The 25,445-nt window shown below is 47.6% G+C and overlaps 1 protein-coding gene across 1 annotated transcript; it reads left to right on the top strand.

Moving 5' to 3' along the window:
• Window positions 1-6,974: 6,974 nt before the first annotated feature.
• On the top strand, window positions 6,975-25,057 carry LOC307063591 (paired immunoglobulin-like type 2 receptor alpha; the record flags this gene model as incomplete). The annotated part of the gene is made up of 7 exons (XM_079719808.1): window positions 6,975-7,029; window positions 7,350-7,739; window positions 20,833-21,054; window positions 23,375-23,405; window positions 24,438-24,487; window positions 24,715-24,746; window positions 24,919-25,057. 7 exons carry the CDS (start codon window positions 6,975-6,977, stop codon window positions 25,039-25,041), a joined length of 903 nt encoding a protein of 300 aa, XP_079575934.1. The 3' UTR covers window positions 25,042-25,057.
• Between the last annotated feature and the right edge of the window lie 388 nt (window positions 25,058-25,445).

Raw genomic sequence — 25,445 nt, 5'->3', positions numbered from 1 at the left:
TGATGATCCTAGTTGGGGCTGCCACAACAGAGAGAAGTTTCTCCAAACGGAAATGAATAAACCAAAACCAACTCCGAACTACAATGATTCAAGAAGTGTTGTCTAATTTGGCATTACTGTTAATGGAAAACAAATTATGTGAAGTATTGATTGTAACAACATAATTAGTGATTTTACTGGGAGAAGAAAAAAAATAAATTTCACAAAATAAATATGTAATAATTTAAGAATTCCGTATGTCTTTAATTTAAAAGTCTTGCAAATATCACCAACATATTAACAGAAACTGGAGGCTCACGCAATAACACTTAAATACAGTTGTTTCTGTTTTGCTAACTTTCACTGGTACAAAGACATATTTCTTAGTTTTGTATTAAGATGATCTACTTCGAAAGGCAGAGATAGAGCACATCTCTCACTAAGCAAATTATGAGCAGACTCAAATATTTTGACATAAGGCATGTGGGCCTCTGGTTGTGCTTGGGCCAGGGACCCATGACTGGTAGGGACAAACCTATGGTCCACAAGGAAGGTGACCAGCCCGCAGTGAACCTGACCACACCCTGGGGGCCACACCCAGGAGGGGCCAGGAGACACCCCCTCAATGACCTCACTGTCCTCCCTCCCTCTGATCAGGATCCTTCTGCTGCTCCCATTGTCTGAGCACAATGGGGCAATAGTCCATCAACCCCCGGGTAAGGGCAAGGGTGACAAGCACACAGGGTAGGCGCGGGAGGGAAAAGGGGAGACATCCGGCACATTGAGGCAGCCTTATCATCAGAGGCCCAACAGGAGGACTTTACCCTGTTAGGCTACAGGAAGCACAGCTGAGTAATGCTTCAAGGTTTGGTACCTTCTCCACCTTTTTTTTTTTTTTTTTTTTTTGGCCGCGTTGGATCTTTCATTGCTGCGCACAAGCTTTGCTCTAGTTGCAGCGAGCGGGGGCTACTCTTCCTTGCAGTTCACAGGTTTCTCATTGCAGTGGCTTCTCTTGTTGCGGAGCACCGGCTCTAGGTGTGTGGGCTTCAGTAGTTGCAGCATGTGGGCTTAGTTGCTCCGCGACATGTGGGATCTTCCCGGACCAGGGATCAAACCCGTGTCCCCTGCACTGGCAGGCGGATTCTTAACCACTGTGCCACCAGGGAAGTCCCACCTTCTTCACCTTTAGAAACAAAATTCACCAATTTGTACTGAGGAACATTGTTTTTTGTTTGTACCTAATTAATTTTCTACAGAGATCACAGTTTAATAAAGTCCCATGACAGACTGTGTCCTGGGCACAAGCACCGGAGGTGTGGGCCACTCCCAATTTTCAGATATCATCCCTGGATTTTGGAGATGCCTTTCTCTCCTTCGGTCCTTGGTGTCACCACCCTCACTCACTCATCTCTGCAGATACAAACTCCCTCCCTGCTCCCCTGGCGTCTCATCTGCCCTCACATGCTTGTGTTCATTTCAGTGTTAACTCTTTTCATCACAATTTTGCTTTGTCCTTCAGTGGATCACTCTAGAGCCATTGGTCCAGTTTTGTGAATCAGGAATGTAATGAAGCCCAATAGTAACACTAAAAAATAGACAGGGGAGGTAGAGATTGAAGCGATGCGTCTACAAGCCAAGGAATGCTGAGGATTGCCAGGAGCACCAGCAGCTGGAAGAGGCAGGGCAGCATCCTCTCTGAGAGGCTTCAGAGGGCATATGACCCTGATGACATCCTGATGGTGGATTCTGGCCTCCAGAATTGTGACAGAATAAATTTCTGTTGTCTTAAACCAAAAACAGATAAATACCAGGGACCAGTGACATGCAATGACGTGAAGTTTTGTGGGCTGTGATGAACTGCATCCAGTGTTCAGGACCTTAACTGAGATCCATTTGCCAATTCAGGACTTGGAAGCAAATTATCAGCCTTTCAGAGTGAGAGATTACTAAAAAGGTATTACAAAGAGAGAGAGAGAGAGGGAGGGAGGGAGGAAGGGGAGGGAGTGAGGGGAAAGAGAAAGAAAAAGGAGGATTTATATATCAATCATAATTTATCATAAATTTGAATTCTGTGAAATACACATAAATAAGACAATTTTGTGGCTTTTTATCCTAAATTTGCCAAGCAACCTGAGGATTGCTGGGGAGACCCCACAGACAGGGATGTGCTAGAGCTGATTGTTAAATTTGGAGGAATGTTGCAAGCCAGTTGTTAAACACAGCCATTATTAAAAATTAAATAATACGTAGACAACAGTGTGAGTGTACTTAATGCCAGTGAACTGTACACTTAAATGGTTAAAATGGTAAATTTTATGTTATGTATATTTTACACAACAAAAAATATTAATCAAGAAAAAATAAAATAATATAAACTTACAATTAAATAAATTATATTAAAAATGAGGGAAGCTCATCATTTCCTACTTATTTCACCATATTTCACTACTACGTATGCTCTCGAGATTACTGTGCTATTGTATCCACATGATGGGAAGGCTGTACAATGACACATACTGTACATTTCCTCCTGACTCACATTCAGTGATTTCACATTGGTAGCCGTATTATCTGCTCAGGCTGCCAGAGAAAAATAGCACAGACAGGGTGGCTAAAAAACAGAAATTTATATCTCACAGTTCTGGAGGGTGGGAAGCCCAAGATCCAGGTGCTGACAAGGTAGGTTTCACTCTGAGGCCTCTTCTCCTTGGCTTGTAGGCGGCTGCCTTCTTGCCCTGTGTTCACAATGGCCTCTGAGTGCAGACTCGTGGAGGAGGCAGAGGGGGCACTCTGGGGTCACTTCTCATGAGGACATTACTCCTATTGGGCCAGGGCCCCCTCCTCATGACCTCATTCAACATTAAGCATTTCCTTAGGGGCGCATCTCCAAATACAGCCACACTGGGGGTTAGGGCTTCAACATATGGATATGGGGTGAGAGGGGCACACAAACAGTCAGTCCTACAACAGTTAACTTGACACTTGGAAATTGGAAAAGCCTACAAGTCAGGACTCCTTTTCTGGAGATGGTTTGGTGAACACGTACCAGCACACTGCTCTGAGGGGAAGTGCAGACAATGATCTCCTGGTCCCATTCTTCTGGGTATCCTTCACTTCTCCCAGCCTGGGAGCTCAGCAAGGTTGGGGGTCAACCTTTGATCCCCAGTTCTCATCCCTCTGCTCTCATCTCCTAGAAGCCCAATCAGCATTTGTCAGATTGACCAGGAGCTGAAATGCATCCTGGTGGCATGAAAAGGAGGCTGACAAGAGAGGAAGTCTCGGTCCCACAAAGATGAAACTTGTGAATATGACAGAAGCAGGAACTACAGACACAGGCTCTGGAGTCGACTGTGGTGTAGATGACTTCCCTTCCCTGAGCCTCGGGTTTCTCATCTGTAAAGTGGGGGTAGTAACAGTACCTCCCCTGGAGGGTCCCAGTGAGGACAGGATGAGGTAACACTGAGGACCCTGCACACGGCCTGGAAAGCTACATGGATCATCACACAGATACCCATCTTTTAAAGATCTCTCCTTCTTCCATAAACATTCAGTCAGCACTGACTGCCCCACTCACTGTGCCACCTGACAAGGACCCAAAGCCCCCTGCGCCAGTGTCCCAGTCAGTCCTCAAGCTTCTCCCTGTGTAGCAGGAAGACAACACAGAAAAGGGAAGCGTTGGCTGTTAATGGGGCCAGAGGGCTGTTGACCTTCGTCACTGCGTGGGGAAGTGGTAGGGAGCACGGGCTCTGGGCTCAGACCCAACGCCGCAGCGGACATTTACATGCGATGCGACCTCAGTTGAATCTCATAATCTCACTTGGGACCTGAGTTTCTTCCTGCATAAAAATGAGGATCAAAATAAACCCTGCCTACCTCCTGGGGTTGTTGGGAGAGTTAAGAGCTATTTTAAAATATAACCTGGATTTGTTTTAATCAGGTATGGTAAGTGACACATGCAAATGACTGTTATGAAGGAAGCAGTTTATATTCACAAAACCATAAAAACAAGATGCCCAGCACTCCACGCAGGGCCATGCAGGGAGGCACCAGGGTCAGTCAGGAGGCAGAGGGAGGGAGGGGGAAACATGGGCAGGAGCCTTTGTTGTAGGTTCTGTGAGAAAGACAAGGCAAGGGAGAGCAGGCAGGTTTAGGATCAGCTGGTATGAATAATGTCTGCGGGCTCTGGGGATTAGGGGCTGTCCCTAGTTGCCTGGTACCTGGCCCTGGGATGAATACGGCAGAAGAACATGGGCCTCCTGGAGCATAAGAGCCAGATGGAGGAGGTGGTGGGGAGTGTGGGCTCTGGACTGGTTGGTTTGCATATGACAGGTGAGCTCCTGGGCACGTCCACTGCTCTTCTAAGAACTGGCAGGCCTGGGAGGGACAGTATCTCCCTGGTCAGTGAGGCCCCAGATGTCACAGCATCAAGAATACAGCAAATAAGAAAACATGGTCAACACGAGTGCAAAGCACCTGACACACAGGAAGTGGGAGATGTCATCCCTGCCTGTTTCAACTTTGTGGGGCCTGGGTCTCCCTCTACTTGCTTCACATAGTGAAGTAAGCTGAGAGTCTTCCCTTCCCAGCTGGACTCTAGTTCCTGGAGGGCTCACTGCACGCTTGCACCCACCAGGGCAGGAGAAGCCTTCTCTGGGCCCCTCCCTGCCTGGAAAACAAGAGGAAGTAAACAGAGTGCTGATGTCAGCAGAGGCCCATGGACAGCCCATGGGAAAGAGCAGAGACCAAGACCTTGCCCTTTGTCCCTCCCCCTTCCCTGTGCTCTTTTCTTTGCCTCGTGTGTCCTGCCTCACCTTAGGGGCCACACTTACATCCCTCCTGCCTTTGTTTCCCCAGACCCTGAGAAGTGGCCAGCTGAATGAAGCACAGTGAATGACCCCCCAGGATGGGCTGTGGAAGGAAGGGGAAGTGAGGGAGGTTAATGGGGGTGGTTGGTGGGGGAGGGGCAATCTTGGGTAAGTGCCAAACTCACGAGGCAGACAGACCTGAGTGCGGTCCAAATCCAGACCTGGAGGGAACCAGAGTAAGTGAGGTCACCTCCCTGTGGACTGTGGAAGACGCTTGGGCTGAATTGGTGACAGGAGTTCATCCTCCCTTCCCCCAACAGGAATGGGGGAGTTTAGGACTCTCCATGACATTAAGGCTCTGGGCCTCAGTTTCTTCCTGGGTAAAATGGACATAAGGATACATCACCACAGAATGTTGTAAAGCTGAAAATGAGAAAACGCAGGTTTAGGGCTTGACTCAGACAAGAGGGTTCCATGAAAGGGCAGAATCTGTCCTCTGCGGCCTATAACTGCAGGCACATAGAGAAAAAGCCAGGACTACCTGGCTGGCCATGAGAGAACTGTGCAAAAACTCTATTAGGATTGGGAAAAAAACTGAGAAAAGGAAAAAGGAAGTTCAAATCATGTCCTCCCACCCTCATGGTCCATTCTGTGAACGAATGCCAATGCCATCCTGGAGAGCGGGTGAGCAGAGCCTCCATCCCAGCCAGCCCTGGGGGGCCACCAAAGTTCCCAGCCCCCAGTCTCTCACCCCGCCCACTACCAGTCACAGGCGGGCAGGGCCTCCATCAGAGAGGGTCCCAGGGACTGTCACCAGGGTGGATCATGACTGCTCTGACCTTCATCCCCTCTGTCCAGGGAAGGCTCCTGATGAGCCAGGGTCGCACAGGTGCTGATGGAACCCCCTGAGAAGCGTTATTAAAAACAGCCTCCAGGGGCTTCCCTGGTGGCGCAGTGGTTGAGAGTCCGCCTGCCGAGGCAGGGGACACGGGTTCGTGCCCCAGTCCGGGAAGATCCCGCATGCTGCGGAGCGGCTGGGCCCGTGAGCCATGGCCGCTGAGCCTGCGCGTCCGGAGCCCGTGCTCCGCAACGGGAGAGGCCACGGCAGTGAGAGGCCCGCGTACCGCAAAAAAAAAAAAAAAAAAAAAAACAGCCTCCAGGCTCAGCCCCCAGAGCTCTGCACTCACAGGGTGAGGCCCAGAGATTCTGTGGTGCAGCCAGGAGGAAGCATCCAGAGGAGCAGAAGGCTCTGTGGGCTCAGAAACACTGGAGTTGAAGTCCTGGACCCGCCACCTCAGAGTCTTGGGCGTGGGGCAGGGCGTGTCTGAGCCCCGGTGTCCTCCTTGTAGAGTGTGGGGACAGAGGGCCCTGCAGATGCAGTCCTGCATCTCTGGGTGGAGGCGTGGCCTCCAGAAGGCCCACCCTCTGGGTAGCTGGGAACCTGCGCCCACCCTCACCTCCTCACCTCAGGGAGGGTGAGAGACTGCAGGGAGCAGAGCAGGGCGGGAGGGGCCTGCTGGGCCTTGGTTCTGCCTGGAGACTGAAGCGGGCACTGCAGTGTCCCCTACCTGCAGAGAGAGACCACCAGCATGCTGGGTGCCCCTGGTGCCTGGGCTGGGGGCTGAGGCTTGAGCACCAGCAGCTCCCTCCTCCTCCTTCTCTCTAAGGGGCTGTAGCTGGGCAGGGACTCAGGGCCGTGGACCTCTCCCTGAAGGAGCCTGAACTGGTCCTGCTGTCACCCCTTTCCCTGGGAGGAGAGAGACACTCAGAGAAGCAGAGAAAAGGAGAGAGAGACACACAGAGACACAGAGATTGACTCCTAAGGAGATGCCAAGGGGGTGGCAGAGGCAGGGAGCTGAGGGAGAGAGGAGAGGCCCCAGCTGGCCCAGGTCAGGACCAGCCCCTCAGTGTGCAGAGGAGGGCAGGGAGCCCTAGGTCATGGTTCCCTTTGCACTGACCACAGAGAGGCCCTTTTGCAATATAGGAAAAGAAGCCAGATTGATAAAGGAACTGCCAGTCACGGCAGGGGTGGGTGGGTTTGGGGAAGGCCCCTACCCTCCTCAGTCCTCTGAAGGAGCCTGGTCCTCGCTCTCCTGGTGCTGAGACTCCCCACAGGCGGCCCCTCCACAGGCCTCCCCTCTGGCCTTGAAGGCTCTGCTTGTCTTCTCATCCCGGGAGGAGGGCAAGGCCATGGGTCTGCCCCTGCTGCTGCCCCTGCTGCTGCCCCTGGCATCTCTGCAGGCAGGTGAGAGGCCGGGACTGTCCTGTCTGCCCAGGGCCGCAGGGACCACCCCCCCGGGGGGGGGGCTATGGCTGGGTGTCTGTAGAAGTGTCCCCTGGGGTAGCCGGCCAGGCCTCCCACCCCCAACAAACAAAGAGCTGGTCCCACAGTGCCGGGTCCCACCAACCCCGCACCCTCCTCCCCGCCCCAAGCCTGGAGAGGGGCTCACCCAGGCCAGAGGGCCAGTCCTACCACCTGTCACACATCCCCCTGTAGGTGAGGGTGGCTGACGGTCTGGGGTCACCTTCAAAGTCTCTCCCTCTCCCTCTCCCTCTCTCCTCTAGGTCACTTGGCAGAACCCAATCCAAACACTGACTATGGGATAAACCAACCAAAGAAACTCTCAGCCTCCAAGGATGGCTCCATCCACATCCCCTTCTCCTTCTATTACTCCTGGGAATTAAACAAGGCTCCCAACGTGAGACTATCCTGGAGATGGAAACACTTCCATGGGGAGTTCATCTACAACACGACCCCGCTGTTCATCCATAAGGATTTCAAGGACCGGCTCCTCCTGAACTGGAAAAAGGGTGGGAAGAACGGCTCCCTTCAGATCTCGAAACTGCGGAGGGAGGATGAGTGTACATACTTCTGCCGGGTGGAGGTGCGCACACTGAGACAAGGCAAGCAGATGTGGCAGTCCATCGAGGGAACCACACTCACCATCACCCCCAGTGAGTCCAGCTGTCCTGCCTGAGGCTCTTGGAGGCCACTGGGGTCTTGTCTCCCAGGCCTGGCCCAGGCCCCCTCTTCCTCTCTTCTCTCAAACTCCTCTCCCTGCCCCCTCTACTCCTCCCCAGGCCTCTCTCAACCCCTTTTCACCTTAATCTACCCCAGCCCTGGGCTGCCTCCCTTGCCCATCCTCCTCTCTGCCCTCCAGATCCAGCGCCCTCCCTCATCCTCAGGCCTCCGCCCTCTGGGCTCCCAGCTCTTCTCCTTTCTTGCTCCAAGCTGGGGCTGCACGCTCCCCTGCCCTCACCCCATGTCCTCCAGGTGACTTGACATCTTTGGGATGTGGCCGCCTCCCCTTTGTCGTGTGTCCATGTGTGGAGGCTCAGCTACCCCATGTCTGTCTCCCCACGGCCATGAGCTCAGCCCACACACACAGTAGGTGTGTGGTGGCCACCAATGGTGGCCCGAGGCGTCCCGTGTCCCCATCACCTGTTTCCCATCTCCCCCTTCCTTCTGCTGCTCTGCTCCCCAGAACGTGGCCCTCAACGCTCCCACCCCCATCCCATCTCGTTCCCATCTCCTCTTGCCCCGCTTCCATCCTCTTTACCTCTTTGCCTCCCTCCACCTCTCCCTGTGTGGTTCTAGTCACACTGTCCCCGTCGTTCACCCTGATCTTGCTCCTCTGTCCTGGTCATGACGAGGCAGCAGCAGCGGTAACGGCAGCTCCTGCTGACTGTGCCCTGCGTCCCGGCTGGACACCTTGGCAGCGTCACCCCAGCTGAACCCCAGCTAACCTTCCCCACGACCCCGGTAACAGTCGGCCCTTCTGCCATCCTCCTGTTACAGGAAGGGAGACCGAGGCTCGCACAGCAAACACCTGCCCGAAGTCACTCCTGGTGCAGGTGGGGTTTGACCCCAGTTTAACCCCAGAGCCTCTTCTCTTAACCATGAGCCGCTTGGCCTCAGGTACTGACCTGATCATCTTGTTTTGACTATTTTTCACCTAATAATGGACGTGTAGCATCAACGGATCTCCCTCTGTCATTCAGTGGAGCGTTGGAACTTGAACCTCAGTGTATCTGACTCCAGGGCAGAGGTGAGGGGTTCTCCCCCAGGCACAGACAATAAAGAGGTGTGTTGTCTGTAGATTATTTTTTTTGAAAATCATCTACGATTGTTTGATTTTTATAATCACTTGTGCTGGCAATTCTAAGCAGCATCAGTGATGAATTTCTGCTCCCGGCTGGGATGGACACTCCCCGTGTCTCCCCCTCAGAAAACCATTGCCCCTTCTTGACCACTATGCTCGTTTTAAAGCAAATAGATAGTGACTCACAACCTGAATTAAGCAAGACAGCCTTGGATTAATATTTCCTGCACCTCGTCCGTATTTCCTTAAATGGCCTTTTCTGAGGGACTTCGTCTCGCCTTAAATCCCTCTTCTTCCTTTCCTAATTCTTCCTTCTTTTTCTCATTTCTGTGTTTCAGTCACACTTACTCTGAGTTTTTTCATCAATAAGTTAATTTTTTTCAATTAATTCAATTAATTGGATGGTCATGCTCATTACTTTTTAAAAGATACAAGAAAGTAATAAAAAGAAATGTTTTTAATCCCAGTGAAGTACCACCATGCAAAAAATCACACCAAAGGAATATCTGTAGCAAACATATCTCATAAGTTTGAGATTGGCTTATTAATTTTTTTTTACAAACGGTTTACTTTTGTAGCCAAATCTAATTATATTCTCATTTGTAGTTTTTCTCTTTTATTTCTAAGCTGAAAACCCCACATCCCACTTGGAATGAAAATATTTTTTCCTAATTTTTGTAAGATTTGATTACTTTTCATAATAAAATTCTTCAACATAGTGAGAATTTATTTTGGTATATGGTGTGAGATAAAGAACTAAGTTGATCTTTATGCCAAGAAACAAATCAGTTGTCTTTACTTCAGTTATTGAATATTTTTTCTTTTTTCCATTGATTCATAGGCCTAGCTTTTAAGTTCTTTTGTAGAATAGCATCCATTTCTGGTCTGTCTATTCTGTTTCACTAGTCTGTGTTTTCTTATATTAGTACGACACTGTTTTAATTATTATAACTTTATCATGTTTCAATGACTGTTAAGACTTTTTCCATCACAACCACATATTTCTTCCTCAAAAACTTTATTATTGTTGCCCACCTATTCTTCCACATAACTGTTAGAATAAGTTTGCCAAGTACCTAGAAAAATGCTTATGTTGATTTTTTAAATAAGAATTGCATTAAACCTATAAAGCAATTGACAGAAACTGAAATCAGTATGATGTGCAATCTTCTCACTGAGGAACGGGTCCTATTTTATATCCCTCAGTAAACCTTTGTAATGTTCTTCCAAAGATCATGTAAATACCTCACAAGACTTTTTCCTATTCTCTACTTTTATTATTAATGTGCAACATTTTAAAAAATGTATACTTGTTATGTTTCATTTTAAAAGTAATGCATAAATTCTGGCCAAGATGCTGGGTTGTATGCACATGTTTACCTCCACTCCCTCCCAAAATCTACTAAAATGACAGCAAAGGGAATTTTTTAAGACAAAAACCCACAAGGACAAAGTATTTGCAATCCAGGTGAACAAAAACAAAACTGAGGACGCTGGAAACAGATAGACTAATGTAACTGGCTCAGGAGACCAGAGGAGTTAAACCCTAAGCCACCAGCAGCGACACCCAGAAGGAAGGCGATTTACACTGCAAAACCCTTTAAAGGGTCAGGAATGGCAGCTCCTAGTACTCGTGAAACTGGGGGTGGAAGGGGGTCTGAAAACTAGAGGACTAGTTGAAATGTATTTAAGAAGCAGAGACACCTCCATACCCCCACCCACCACCCCAGCCAAAGAGTGGTTATTTGCTTTCTAGAAACGATAATCCACAAGGAGCCTGTGGGGAGTACCCTGGGGCCTAACTGGCGACAAGGATTTATTTCTTAAATCTGGAGATTTGGTGAACTGATGAGACCTTAAACAACTTGACCCCTGTGGGAGCCTCCCAGGATGCAGGTAGCCAGGCTGGTACCCACAACCCACCCACCAAGGGCAGAATATTAGGAGACTCTTCTCTGGGATATCTATCTGATGGGCCTGAAAAGATCTAGAAATCTAACAGATCACACTCTACAGCCCACTAACTGACATGCCTTTTCTGCTATAACACACACAGCTTCCTGCGTGCTGGGAGCCAAAGGGGTAAGGTGATTGGGGTCTCGGCCTTGCACCAAATCCCCTGCATGAAGGATTGTACCCTCACCTCAGCTGTGCCCAGGTTGCTTGAGGCTACAGAAGCTGTTTTAAAAATGACTGAACTAAACATTTAAAGAATGCTTTTCCCATGAAATGCAGAGAACAGAACAATCTGGGGGGAAAGGGCATCTGGAAGAATCCAAAATAATGAAAGGAGATTAAAATTTTCAAATAACTATCATCCTCAGAAAGTTAAGGAATTTCATGTATATAACACAAAAGGGTGCTTTACAAAGGAGCTTCTGAAACAAAAAAAAAAGATCTTGGAAATTAGAGGTATACTAGCAAAGATGGAAAACTCAATAAATAATTGAAAGATGAAGTTTGTGGAAATGTCTCAGAAGGTAGAAAAAAATGCAAAGATTTGGATATTGTAGTGGGTGAACAGCAGCCCCCAAAGGTCATGTCCACATCCTAATCCCCAGAACTTTATACTGAATAATGTGAATACTGCCTTATACTGTTGGAGATGTGATTCAGTTGAGGAATTTGAGATGAGATTATCTGGGATTATCTGAGTGGGCTCTAAATACTAATAAAAGTGTCCTTATAAGAGAGGGGCAGTGGGAGATTTGACACAGATGGAAGAGAAGGCAGTGTGACCACAGAAGCAGAGACTGTAATGAAGCAGCCCCAAGAAGCTGGAAGAAGCAAGGAACAGATTCCCCTTCAGAGCCTCCTGAGTGAGTGCAGCGTGGCTGATACCTTGATTTCTGACTTCTGGCCTCCAGATCTGTGAGAGTAAACTTCTGTTGTTTAGAGTCACCCAGTTTGTGGCAATTTGTCATAGCAGCCATAGAAATTTAATATAGGAATTATAAGGAAGGATAAGAAAAATTGAGAAATGGTCCAAGAGTTCCAACCCCTGAATAATAGAGTTTTAAAAACAGAGAAAAAAGAAGCCCATGGGGAAGAAATTATCAACAAAATTACTCTAGAAATTTTCCAGAATGAAAGAACCCAGCAAAATGGATAAAAATAAAGCGACCAACCCTGGGCCACTGCAACATGAAATTTCAAAACACCAGGGATAAAGGAAGATACAATACATTTCCAAGGAGGAAATAAACTGGCCACATAAAGAGATTTAGGAATCAGAGTGGCTTGACTCTCTCAGTAGCAATAGAGGAAGCTGGAAGACAGAGGTTGAATGTTGTGAAATTCCAAGGGAAAATTATTTCATTTATTCATTTAACAAATGAAATAACAAGTACTGACTGAGTGCCTATTATATGTCAAGTCCTAATCTGGGCACTGGGATAAAGCAGTTAAGACAAAACAAAATGAAAATGTCCTTAACAATAGAACTTACGCTTGAGAATACAACAAAAAAAGCAAACAAATTTATTCTGTGTGTCAGGTGGTGGTGAGAAGAGAAAAGCAGGAAAATGGAGTAGAATCTGTGGATAGAGGGGCTGGGGGTGCTGCTTTATTCAGATGGAACACGGAAGGCCATGGGGACATTGTCAGAGTCCCGGCAGGAGGCAGCTCCTCAAACAGGGTAACTGAGGAGAGTTTTAAGGGGGGCACAGGGTAGGGAACCAGTCAGGGACAGTGAGACACCTGGGACCAGCCACAGGCCTAAGAAGCAGGGAAGTAAGTAGGTACTGGGACCCAGAGAGGAGCTGTGGCCTCTGGGGAGAGAGAGTCCACATGCCCGTGATGGTTAGTTCTGTGTCCACTTGACTGGATACCTGCTAAGACATTATTTCTGAGTGTGTCTGTGAGGATGTTTCCAGAGGAGATTAGCAGATGGTGGGCACCAGACAATCCCTTGAGGGCCTGAGTGGAACAAAACAGTAGGAGAAGGACCAACTTGCTCTCCACTTGAGCTGGGACATCCATCTTCTTCTGCACCCAGACATCAGAATTCATGGTCTCGGGCTTTTGGAATTAGACTGGGACTTACACCATTGCCCCCGTAGTCTCAGGCTTTTGGGTTTGGACTGGAACGACACCACCAGCTTTCTGAACCTTCCCCTTTGCAGATGGCAGAGCGTGGGACTTCTCAGCCATCATAATTGAAGAAGCAATCCCTCATGTTAAAACTATTTCTCTCTGTATATCCTGTTGGTTCCTGTTTCTCTGGAGAACACTGACTAATACAATGCCCATCAGGGAGGGACCCAAGGGCTATGCCCTGACTCACTCTCCTCTCCCCCTGAGCCCATGGCTGGAGTCCACTAAGACCAGCCTCCAAAGGCACCAAGCAGGGTGGAGAAGAGCTGGGGAGGGATCTGAAGAAATGAGCAAAAAAATCCAGCCTAGGCACAGATGTGCAGGAAGTGAGGGAGAGGTCTGGAGAAGAAGGTTCCAGTCAAGAGGGAGCAGCAAGGGCAAAGGCCGTGAGGTGGGACAAGTGTATCTGCAACAGAGGAAGAGGTTGAGGGTGGCAGGAGGTGAGGGCAGAACAGGCAGGTCTCGTGTGGCTTTGAAAGCCAAGGAGAGAGCTTTGACTCCAAGAGTGATGGGAGCAGGTGAGGGTTTCCTGCAAAGGAGCGCCGTGATTGGATTTACATTGTAAAAGTGTCCCTCCGGCTGTTGTGTGGAGAATAAGACTGCACAGATGACCAAGGTCAAAGCGGGGAGACTGGTGAGAGATGGTGAGGCTTGATTAGGGTGTCAGCTATGGCAGGTGAGAAGTTGCCAGATGCTGGTTATATTCTGAAGACAGAGCAGACAGGATTTGCAGATGATGGGAGAAGAGAAAGAAAGAAGCAAGGATGACTCTATGGCCTTTGGCCTGAGCATCTTGAAGGATGGGGTTCCATTTACTGAGAGGGGGAGTTGAGGGAAGAACAGGTTTGAGAAGAAATGAAGAGCTCTGTTTTGAACATCTTAAATTTGAGATGTTACCAGACAAACAAGAGGAGGTGTGAGGAGGCAGTGAGATATATATGACTCCAAGTGCAAGGGGAGAGATGGCTGGATGTGTAAGTTCAGGAGTTTTCTGTGTATGGCTGGTGGTTAATGCCATAGGGCAGGATGAGATTATCTGGGAAGTGAGTGTAGAGAGAGGAGGTCCCAGCACTGAACGCTGATGGTTACAGGTGGGAAGACAAGGAGGAATCATCAAGGAAAACTGAGATGGAGCTGCTAGTGAGGCAGGAGAAGAACAAAGAGAGATGGTGTCCCAGATGCCACGTGAAGAACATGTTTCATGAAAGGGAGTATATCAAACGCTGAGATGTTGAGTAAGATGAAGAAAAGGGGGTGTAAGAGATCTAAATCCTGGATTTCAATAGTAGGAAGGACTAGATACTACCTAAAACAACAAGGTCAAACAATAGCAGTAAAAGCCAGTGACTTAGAAATATGAGGTTAATGACAAAAAATAGCTAAAGTTGCTGAAAATAGTTCCATCTGGGGAGTGGGAAAGGAGTGAGGAGGCTTATGCAGGGGGTGCTGTTTTTATAACCTGTAGGGAATTTGTTGATTCTTTAAATTATGTGCCTATACAACTTATATAAAAATAAATATTACGTTTTAAAATAATAAAAGTACTGGTAATACATACTTGTGCATAGTTTTAAAAATGGTCAAACACACAGAGGGAATCAAATGAAAAACAAGTTCCTCTCTCCACTTTATCTCTCAGCCATTATCTCTTTCTGCAGAAATGTTGTCTCTACAGATGTAGATATAGTTACAGATATATAGAGATGGAACACAACAGAATCAAACTGCATACTTTTCTGCTCTTCAGCTTGCTATGTTTACTTCATGGACCTCAAGTATCTTTCCACTTCAACACATATACATCTACACCTATCTTTTTATTTATTTATTTTTTTAAACATCTTTATTGGAGTATAATTGCTTTACAATGGTGTGTTAGTTTCTGCTGTATAACAAAGTGAATCAGCTATACATATACATACAGCCCCATATCTCCTCCCTCTCACGTCTCCCTCCCACCCTCCCTATCCCACCCCTCTAGGTGGACACAAAGCACCGAGCTGATCTCCCTGTGCTATGCTGCTGCTTCCCACTAGCTATCTGTTTTATATTTGGTAGTGTATATATGTCCATGCCACTCTCTCACTTAGTCCCAGCTTACCCTTCCCCCTCTCCATGTCCTCCAGTCCATTCCCTATGTCTGCATCTTTATTCCTGTCCTGCTCCTAGGTTCTTCAGAACCTTTTTTTTTTTTTTAGATTCCATATATATGTGTTAGCATACAGTATTTGTTTTCCTCTTTCTGACTTACTTCACTCTATATGACAGTCTCTAGGTCCATCCACCTCTCTACAAATAACTCAGTTTCATTTCTTTTTATGCCTGAGTAATAGTCCATTGTATATATGTGCCACATCTTCTTTATCCATTCATCTGTCGATGGAGAAATCAAAAGCTTTTCCCTTTCATCACTTTAAATATGTCCTGCTACTCCCTTCTGGTTTGCAGAGTTTCTGCTGAAAGATCACCTATTAAACTTATGGGGATTCCTTTGTATGTTAATTGTTGCTTTTCCCTTGCTGCTTTTAATATTTTTTCTTTGTATTTAATTTTTGATAGTTTGATTAATATGTGTCTTGGCGTGTTTCTCCTTGGGTTTATCCTGTATGGGACTCTCTGTGCTTCCTGGACTTGATTGACTATTTCCTTTCACATATTAGGGAAGTTTTCAACTATAATCTGTTTAAATATTTTCTCAGTCCCTTTTTTTTTCTTTTCTTCTTCTGGGACCCCTATAATTCGAATGTTGGTGCATTTTATGTTGCCCCAGAGGTCTCTGAGATTGTCTTCAATTCTTTTCATTCTTTTTTCTTTATTCTGCTCTGTGGTAGTTATCTCCACTATTTTATCCTCCGGGTCACTTATCCGTTCTTCTGCCTCAGTTATTCTGCTATTAATTCCTTCTAGAGAATTTTTAATTTCATTTATTGTGCTGTTCATCAATGTTTGTTTGCTCTTTAGTTCTTCTAGGTCCTTGTTAAACGTTTCTTGTATTTTCTCCATTCTATTTCCAAGATTTTGGATCATCTTTATTATCATTACTCTGAATTCTTTTTCAGGTAGACTGCCTATTTCCTCTTCATTTGTTTGGTCTGGTGGGGTTTTACCTTGCTCCTTCATCTGCTGTGTATTTCTCTGTCTTCTCATTTTGCTTAACTTACTGCATTTGGGGTCTCCATTTTGCAGGCTGCACGTTCATAGTTCTCGTTGTTTTTGCTGTCTGCTCCCAGTGGGTAAGGTTGGTTCAGTGGGTTGTGTAGGCTTCCTGGTGGAGGGGACTGGTGCCTGTGTTCTGGTGGATGAGGCTGGATCTTGTCTTTCTGGTGGGCAGGACCATGTCCGGTGGTGTGTTTTGGGGTGTCTGTGAACTTATTATGATTTTAGGCAGCCTCTCTGCTAATGAGTGCATTTGTGTTCCTGTCTTGCTAGTTTTTTGGCGTATGTCCAGCACTGTAGTTTGCTGGTCGTTGAGTGGAGCTGGGTCTTAGCGTTGAGATGGAAATCTCTGGGAGAGCTTTCACCATTTGATATTACGTGGGACCAGAAGGTCTCTGGTGGACCGATATCCTGAACTCAGCTCTCCCATCTCAGAGGCTCAGGCCTGACACCCGGCCAGACCACCAAGACAGTGTCAACCACACGGCTCAGAAGAAAAGGGAGAAAAAGAAAGAGAAAGAAAGAGAGAGAGAGAGAGGAAAGAAGGAAGGAAGGAAGGATGGATGGGAGGGAAGAAAAAAATAAAATAAAGTTATTAAAATAGAAAAAAATTATTAAAAATTAAAAAAAGAGAAAGAAAGAAGAGAGCAACCAAACCAAAAAACAAATCCACCAATGATAAAAGCACTAAACACTATACTAAAAAATAAAAAAAAAAAACCCCACACACAAAATGGACAGTCAGAACCCTAGGACAAATGACAAAAGCAAAGCTATACAGACAAAATCACACAAAGAAGCATACACATACACACTCACAAAAAGAGAAAAAGGAAAAAATATTTATATATATATAAAATAAAAAAAGGAAGAGAGCAACCAAAGCAATAAACAAATCTACCAATGATAATAAGCTCTAAATAATAAAGATAAACATAAAACCAGAAACAAATAAGATGCAGCAAGCAAACACCAAGTCTACAGTTGCTCCCAAAGTCCACTGCCTCAATTTTGGGATGATTCGTTGTCTATTCAGGTATTCCACAGATACAGGGTACATCAAGTTGATTGTGGAGATTTAATCTGCTGCTCCTGAGGCTGCTGGGAGAAACTTCCCTTTCTCTTCTTTGTTCACACAGCTCCTGGGTTCAGCTTTGGATTTGGCCCTGCCTCTGTGTGTAGGTCGCCTGAGGGCATCTGTTCCCCACCCAGACAGGACAGGGTTAAAGGAGCGGCTGATAAGGGGCCTCTGGCTCACTCAGGCCAGGGGGGAGGGAGGGGTACAGAATGCGGGGTGAGCCTGCGGCAGCAGAGGTTAGCATGACATTGCAACAGCCTGAGGTGTGCCATGTGTTCTCCCAGGGAAGCTATCCCTGGATCACGGGACCCTGGCACTGGCAGGCTGCACAGGCTCCCGGGGGGTGTGGATAGTGACCTGTGCCTGCACACAGGCTTCTTGGTGGCTGCAGCAGCAGCCTCAGCATTTCATGCCTGTCTCTGGGGTCTGTGCTGATAGCCGTGGCTCGCGCCCATCTCTGGAGCTCATTTAGGCGGTGTTCTGAATCCCCTCTCTTTGCACACCCTGAAAAATGGTCTCTTGCCTCTTAGGCAGGTCCAGACTTTTTCCCAGGCTCCCTCCCGGCTAGCTGTGGTGCGCTAGCCACCTTCAGGCTGTGTTCATGCAGCCAATGCCAGTCGTCTACCTGGGATCTGACCTCCGAGGCCCGAGCCTCAGCTCCCAGCCCCAGCCTGTCCTGGCGGGTGAGCAGACGAGCCTCTTAGGCTGGTGAGTGCTGGTCAGCACCGACCCTCTGTGTGGGAATCTCTCCACTTTGCCCTCTGCATCCCTGTTGCTGCGTTCTCCTCCATGGCTCCAAAGCTTCCCCCCCGCCCCCACCCCCACCCCCGTCTCCGCCAGTGAAGGGGCTTCCTAGTATGTGGAAACTTTTCCTCCTTCACAGCTCCCTCCCAGAGGTGCAGGTCCGGTCCCTATTCTTTTGTCTCTGTTTTTCCTTTTTTTCTTTTGCCCTACCCAGGTACGTGGGGAGTTTCTTGCCTTTTGGGAAGACTGAGGTGTTCTGCCAGCATTCAGTAGGTGTTCTGTAGGAGTTGTTCCACATGTAGATGTAGTTTTGATGTATTTGTGGGGAGAAAGGTGATCTCCACATCTTACTTCTCCACCATCTTGAGGGCACCCCCTACACCTATCTTTTTAAATGGCTGCATGGTCTCCCACTGTAGCAATGGATCATAATTTATTTAATCACTCTCATATTTAAAGACATTTAGGTTGTTGTCATATCACAAAGTTGCAGAGAATACCCTTAAACACAGGCCTTTGAACACTTGTACCAGCATTTCCATAGGATAATTTCCTAGCACAGAAATCACTGGGTCTAAGGGCATGCACACACATTTTACATTTTGATAGATATTCCGAAATGCATTCCCAAAAGTTGTGCCTTTGTGTCAATTGTGTCCCATTGTGTCAATACTGGGTATTTTCCCCCACTCAGGTCAGTTAAACGCAAAAACAAAAACAGCCTTTTATTCTTTTAATCTACATTTCTAAAAATTATGAATGGATATTAGCATCAGGGTTATCTTTTTACGAAATGAATTGGAATTGCATACTTTTCCATATTTTTCTGTTCTAGAATCATCTATCTGGGAATTATCTGTTCCTTAAATTTTCACAAGAATTTTCCCATTAAATCTCCTGAGCTTGAAATCTTTACGAAAGGTAGTTCTTTAATAGTGTTCTCAATTTCTTCTTTGTCTACCCATAAGTTAAAGTTTACTATTTCTTAAACCCATTTTTAAAATAAATTTTCTAAATTTATTTTATTTATTTATTTTGGGCTGTGTTGGGTCTTCGTTGCTGCGCACGGGCTTTTTCTCTAGTTGCGGTGAGCAGGGGCTACTTTTCGTTGCAGTGTGCGGGCTTCTCATTGTGGTGGCTTCTCTTATTGTGGAGCACGTGCTCTAGGCACGCAGGCTTCAGTAGTTGGGGCGCACAGGCTTAGTTGCTCCGTGGCCTGTGGGATCTTCCCAGACCAGGACTTGGGCCCGTGTCCCCTACATTTTGGCAGGTGGATTCTTAACCACTGCGCCACCAGGGAAGTCCCTCTTAAATCCATTTTTAAAAATTATTATTTGGGGCTTCCCTGGTGGCGCAGTGGTTGAGAGTCCGCCTGCCGATGCAGGGGACACGGGTTCGTGCCCCGGTCTGGGAAGATCCCACATTCCACAGAGCGGCTAGGCCCGTGAGCCATGGCTGCTGAGCCTGCGCATCCGGAGCCTGTGCTCCGCAACAGGAGAGGCCACAACAGTGGGAGGCCCGCGTACCACACACACACACACACACAAATTATTATTTGTCTCAGAAAATCATCAATTTCACAGAAAATTTTTAAAATTATCAGCCTATGATTGAGCACACACTCACTCATGATTTCAACAGACTCTTTGTGGTTGTTAGATTTGCAGGAGTCTTACCTGTCTTCTTGTTTGTTTTTTCTCTAACCACTTCCTGTATTTGTTACTCCTTCTGCTGTTCTGTTTCATAAAAACGTTTATTCCAACACAGGTTTTCATTACTTTCAAACTATGAGTTTCCTTAGAGCTGGCTTCTCTCTGTTTGGTAATTTTTTTCTTTGGAAATTGACTTTTCATTCATTTTTAAAATTTCTTCCCATTTTAAATAATTACAGCATTTAATACTATGAATTTAGCTTAGAGTGTGGTTTAGTCATATTCCAGGAGTTTTTAAAAAATACACCTTGCTCTTGTTTTTATTTTCTAAATAGCATGTCATTATATATATTTCTTTGACTAAGAACTTAAAATTTTTTATCTCAACTGAGTGATGGGATTCACACTTTTATTATTAATTTCTACAAGCAGACAGAAAATTCAGTCCACACTAACCTGAAGATTTTAATGGAGTTGGATTTTCTGTATGTGGCTTAGTATTATGTCAATTTTTTAATGGTGCCTTAAACATCTACAAAGATACAATCTGTGTGTAGGAACTAAAGTTCAGTACATATTAATTTAACCGTAATAATATATTTCCAATATACATTAGGTGCTTTACAGATGTTTTCTCACATATTAAGACAATCATGTAAAATGACAAATACTGTTTGAATCCACTTCTATGAGGTACCTAGAGTAGTCAAATGCTTAGGGTCAGAAAGTAGAATGGTGAGTGCCAGGGGCTGGGGAAAGGGGGAATAAGGAGCTGGTGTTTAATGGGGACAGAGTTTCAGTTTGGAAAGATGAAAAATTTCGGAAGATGGATGGTGGTGATGGTTGCATGATAATGTGAATACACTAGATGTCACTGAACTATACACTTAAATATGGTTAAAATGGTAAATCTGTGTTACATATATTTTACCACAATAATTTTTTTTGATCCTGTGACTTAGTTGTCCCTATTTGTAGGTGATGAAATGAGGTTCTGAGATCACAGCACTGGTCAGTGGTAGGGTCAGGATTTAAACAGAGTGATGAGGATTCAGAGCTTCCAGCATCTGCCCTTGTTACTCCCCTCCCTGTGGGAGAGCTTCAGAGACTTGCTCCCCACACCCCCACATTCCCCAAACTAGGGAACAAAATGTGACAGCTTCACCCAGATACCTCCAGCCCTTTAGTGAAGAATTTGTGTATTTCTCATGTCTTCCCAGCAACCAAGACAAATCAAGGCCCTACAACCACCAAGACAAACATTCAAGGCCCCACCACCACCATCACCACCACATCTGGCCTCAGGGTCCCAGAGGGCAAAAGGAGTTCATGGTCTTGGCCCTTGAGTACTGAAGCTACAGTTGGGTTGGCACTGGCCAGCGCTGTGCTCCTAACTGCAATTGTGGGACTGATTGTGTACCTCAGGTGGAAGAGAATCAAAGGTAAGTGGGCTGGGACCCCCAATCTCTACCCAGGATTCCCAGCTGGGTGTTTCTCAGAACACTCCTGCATCTGAATGACCATAGGTGCCCATTAAAAATGCAGATCCCTGCTGGGCTTGAGATCTGAGCTTGGGAATCTGCATTTTTAATGGTCTCCTCAGGTGGTATTTGTGTGTCAAGTTTGGGAACCACCGCTCAAGACCAATCCCTCTCCACAAATATGATCGTTTCCAGTTCTTTTCATTTGACTTAATCATTTCTCATTTGTCCTCACCTTTTGGTGCAAGGGTAGGGAGGGTCTGCCCTGGGAAATGTAAGGACAGAACAGAAGGGACAGGAAGGTGGCTCCACTCAGCAAGCACTGGTTGGACACCCATTTTCCAGGGTCTGGGTTATAATTGGAGATGCAAAAGTAAATAAAGCACAGGCCCTGCTTTCAAGGAACTGGGGGATAGGAGGATATGGGGAAGACAGTTGCCTCAAGGGCTAATGGCCTCATTTGCAAAGAGCTATGGTAGGTTGGGAGGAAGGAGGGGTAATCAAGGAGGACTTCCCAGAGGAAGTGACGCCTGCAAAAAGTCTCAAAGAATGAAAAAGAATTAGCCAGGTGGTGAGGGTGCTGTAGAGGTCACTGTCCTTCCAGGGGAAGGAAACCATGCTGGGAACTCTAAGTAGCTCACAGCTGTGGAGGAGGCAGAAGATGAGAGAAGGAGACCTTGGAAATCACACCCCAGAGCCTCTGATCCCAGCAGCAATGTGATAAAGCAAAGTGGCAACCTCAGCTTGGCCTTGCAGATACAGAGTCTGCAGTGGAAGGGCCAGAGGTGGGCCAGGCTGGGGTCACTCTAAAATTGTTATTTTAGCTCTGCAGAGCAAAACCCACAGTGGTTGTGTCCTGAGAGTGAGGATGAACGTTCAAGATGTAGCGAAAATGTGACATAGTCACTGAGGAAATGCAAGATGGTATTTGAGGGTCAACTCAGATGAGAAGCCATAAAGCTGTACAAGCATCATGGCACATGACTATGTTTTTTTTCAGCAGTATTCAACCATGCAGGTTTAGAAACCTTTAGGAATTGCTGATTAAAAGTTATGTTCAGGGAATTCCCTGGCAGTCCAGTGGTTGGACCCTGTACTTTCACTGCTGAGGGCCTGGGTTCGATTTCTGGTTGGGGAACTGAGATCCCGCAAGCCGTGCCACAGCCAAAGAAAAAAAGTTGTGTTCAGCTGCTAGCATCAGAGAACAGAAGTAACAGTGGGTTAAGTAACACAGAGGGTTTCTTTTTTCCTCATCTAAAAGGATCTGGAGCCAGAAAGCAGAGGACACCGTCCTTAGGCACTCAGGCTCCTACCTTTCTGCTCACTGTCCTGGATACTGACTTCTATCCTGAAGGCTGCTTTAAGGTGCAAGATGGCTGCTAGGACTCCAGGCATTATTTGTGAATCTAAACAGGAAACAGGATGTAGGAGGAAAGGACAAAAAGACTATGACCCAGCTCTCTGTCCTCCTTTTAAAGAGCCTTCCTGAAAGTCCTACCTACAACTTCCCCTTATATCTCACTGGCTATATTTAGTCATAGGTCCCATATCTATCTGTAGGGGGGCACACTGCCACTCCAAATAAAATCAAGGTTCTGTAACTGAATAAGAAGAAGCAAATGGATATTGGGATAAGCAAATAGCATTCCCTGCCTTAGGACACATCCAGGATTGAAGATGTGTCAGCAAGTGTGGCAGAAGGACAGGGGAACACAGGAGGTCAAGGAGCCAGTGAGGGGGCAGAGATGGAGAGGAGAGGACTCAGCAGGGAGCCTGGATAACCTGAAAGAAAGTGGATCATCAAGAGACAAGAGTTAGTGAGGTTAAGCACAGGTACAGAGGGATGATGACAAAAGAGAGCTGGAAGGAAAGACTGTAGTAGCATAAAAATGATACTAGCATCTACTAGGTCAGAGGTCTCAGCTCCAGTGATTAAAAAAAAAAAAAGAGGCCCAGGGTGTGGCTGAGTGGAGCAGAGGTCACTGGAGTTGGGGGAAGTGGGCAAGTCCAATGTGTTCAGAAGGTGAAGGGGTGCAGGGTGCAGGGAAGAGCTGCTCTCCTGATGTGTGTTGAGGACAAGGCAGGACAGGAGTGGGCAGCCTCAGGGTGCCTGCTGGGTGCAGGCTCAGAGTCCCAGGCCTTTCCCAGGTGGGTTTCAGCCGAGCTGCTTCGCTGCTCTGGTCTCTCCAAGGATGAGCTCAGAGTGGGACGGGGCAGAGAAGGCAGGCAGGAGACAGGCCTCCATGGATGACACATTGACACACTGTTGCTCCCCCTACAGGTCTGCAGACTAAAGCCAGAACCCCAGCCAGGTGAGCGCTTCTCCTCCAAGGGGGGAGGGGGGTGCTGTTTTGTGAAGCAGGAAGTTTCCTTCTGGGAACAGCACTGGGGAGCCTTTCACAGCCCCTCCCCTCCTGGACTCTCCATCCACACCCTCCCAAGTCCCCTTAACAGGCCAGGCTCTTCACTTCCGGAGGCTCCAGCTCTTTAAAAAATCGAGAACAGTGGACCAGCACTCTGATTCTTTCCCAGAACATCTCCCTTTGTCTTTCTCTGGCTGCCTCTTTCCTCCTTCACCCCCAGTTCTCAGCCTTTTCCTCTGTTCATCCTGGTTTCTCTCCACCTCATCCTTCCTGAACACACCTACCACCTCCACGTTCTGTCCTCTTTCTTGCCCCTCATCCAATCTGTCCTTTTCCCCTGTGACGCGGGACTTCCAGCTGCTCCGCCCTCTGTCTTTTCTCAGAGCAACTTCCCTCCTGGCTTCCAGCCTGGCTCCCTCTCCTCGGGCCCCAGCTCCTCTTCCTTTCCTGAGCTCTTACCCTCCTCATGGCCCACCTCTTCCCTTTCTCCATCTTTCCTTCCACTTCCAGGCTTTTCCTTCTCTCAGCCCCTCCCTCTTTTCTCTCCCTCCTGACTCTTGACAGCTGCCCTCCTCGGACCCCTCCCCATGGTGATGGCATCTCCTCTAGGGACCAAGGCCTGAGCACCGCCCAGGGGACCTGAGATTAGCTTCCTGGTTCTCAGGCTCCAGTTTTAACTGAGGTGCTGCGGCAGAGCGAACAGAAGCTCCCCCTCCTGCTTCTCCTCCCTGTGCCCCTGCAGTAAAGCCGCTTCTCCAGAGCAACCCACCTCAGTCAGCACTCAGAGACAGGGCTACACCGCAAATGACCCCTCAACCCCGTCCAGGCAGTCTCCTTCTGAGAGCCTCAATCCTCTGCCTTCATCTTCCGAGTGTGTCCAGGCAGGTCACAGAGCCCCCACCAAGAGAACCAGTCCGATGCAGGTGGTAACTCTTTTCTGCCCAGCCTCTGACACATCGCCCCCCTCCTGTTCCCACACAGGGGATCCTTCCAAAACCCGGAGGAGAAATACGAGAACACTGGGAATAAAGGTAGGTCCTGCCGCCATCATCCCCGCTCTCCACCTGGGCCGTCCTTCCCCCCACACACCCCCTCCCTACACACGTGCCCTCAGCATCCTCCTCTCTCCCCCACCTCACCCACCCTCCCCCAGACCCTGTTCCTGACCTAAAGATGACCTCACTACTGGAGCCCCCTGCCCACTTCTCTACCCTTGCTGCCAGGCCACCTAACCCTGGCACATCTTGATTTTTTCTAGGACAACATACAGGCCCCAAGCTGGACACCAAGGTAAGCAGCTCAGATTAGGGCCTGAAAGAATTAAAGGGAAGTTTGGAGAAGGTGGGGTGGAAGAACAGGGGGACTGTGGTTTCGGCAGGGCATCAGCTGTGGGACTGCGGCTCTGAGAAGGGACAGCTCCGCCTCTGCTGCCTAACACCCTCCCCTTTCCATTCTCCCCCAGGATGACGGCATCTTGTATGCCTCCCTCGCCCTCTCCAGCTTGACCTCACCAGCAGCGCCTCCCCACCCGCCTCCCCAAGAGGGCCCCCAGGAAGAGACCCTATACTCTGTCTTAAAGGCCTAAGGAGTGGGACTGAGTGAGGACCTGCTTAGAGTCAGCTGCACACAGGGATCTCAGTTTCTCATAATCACCCTGGACAGACACAGACGACTCAGAAGCCAGCAGGTGTTGAAGGCCACCAAGGACCTGAGAGACACACAGCCACCTGCTCCAGATCCCTCTTCAACTTCCTAGCCCTTGACCACCAAAATAAAAGTCCCTGTACAATTTGGCTGAATGCATCTAAGGAGAAAGCTGACATCACCTTCCACTTCTGTCCTTCTTGCCATATATTAACCATAATAGATAGCTCACACCCAAGATCCCTCCCCTAGTACCTTTGTTCAGTGACCGCCTCAGGCCAGGGACCAATAAATCCCCAAACACTGGTAGTCAGTCTGGAAGCAAAGGTTTGTCCCCCAACTTTA

This window comes from Hyperoodon ampullatus (genome assembly GCF_949752795.1).
Source record: "Hyperoodon ampullatus genome assembly, chromosome: 14".
Taxonomy (NCBI): Eukaryota; Metazoa; Chordata; class Mammalia; order Artiodactyla; family Ziphiidae; genus Hyperoodon; species Hyperoodon ampullatus.
The sequence above is the reverse complement of the archived record's forward strand: the minus strand, read 5'-3'. Positions and strand labels throughout refer to the sequence as shown.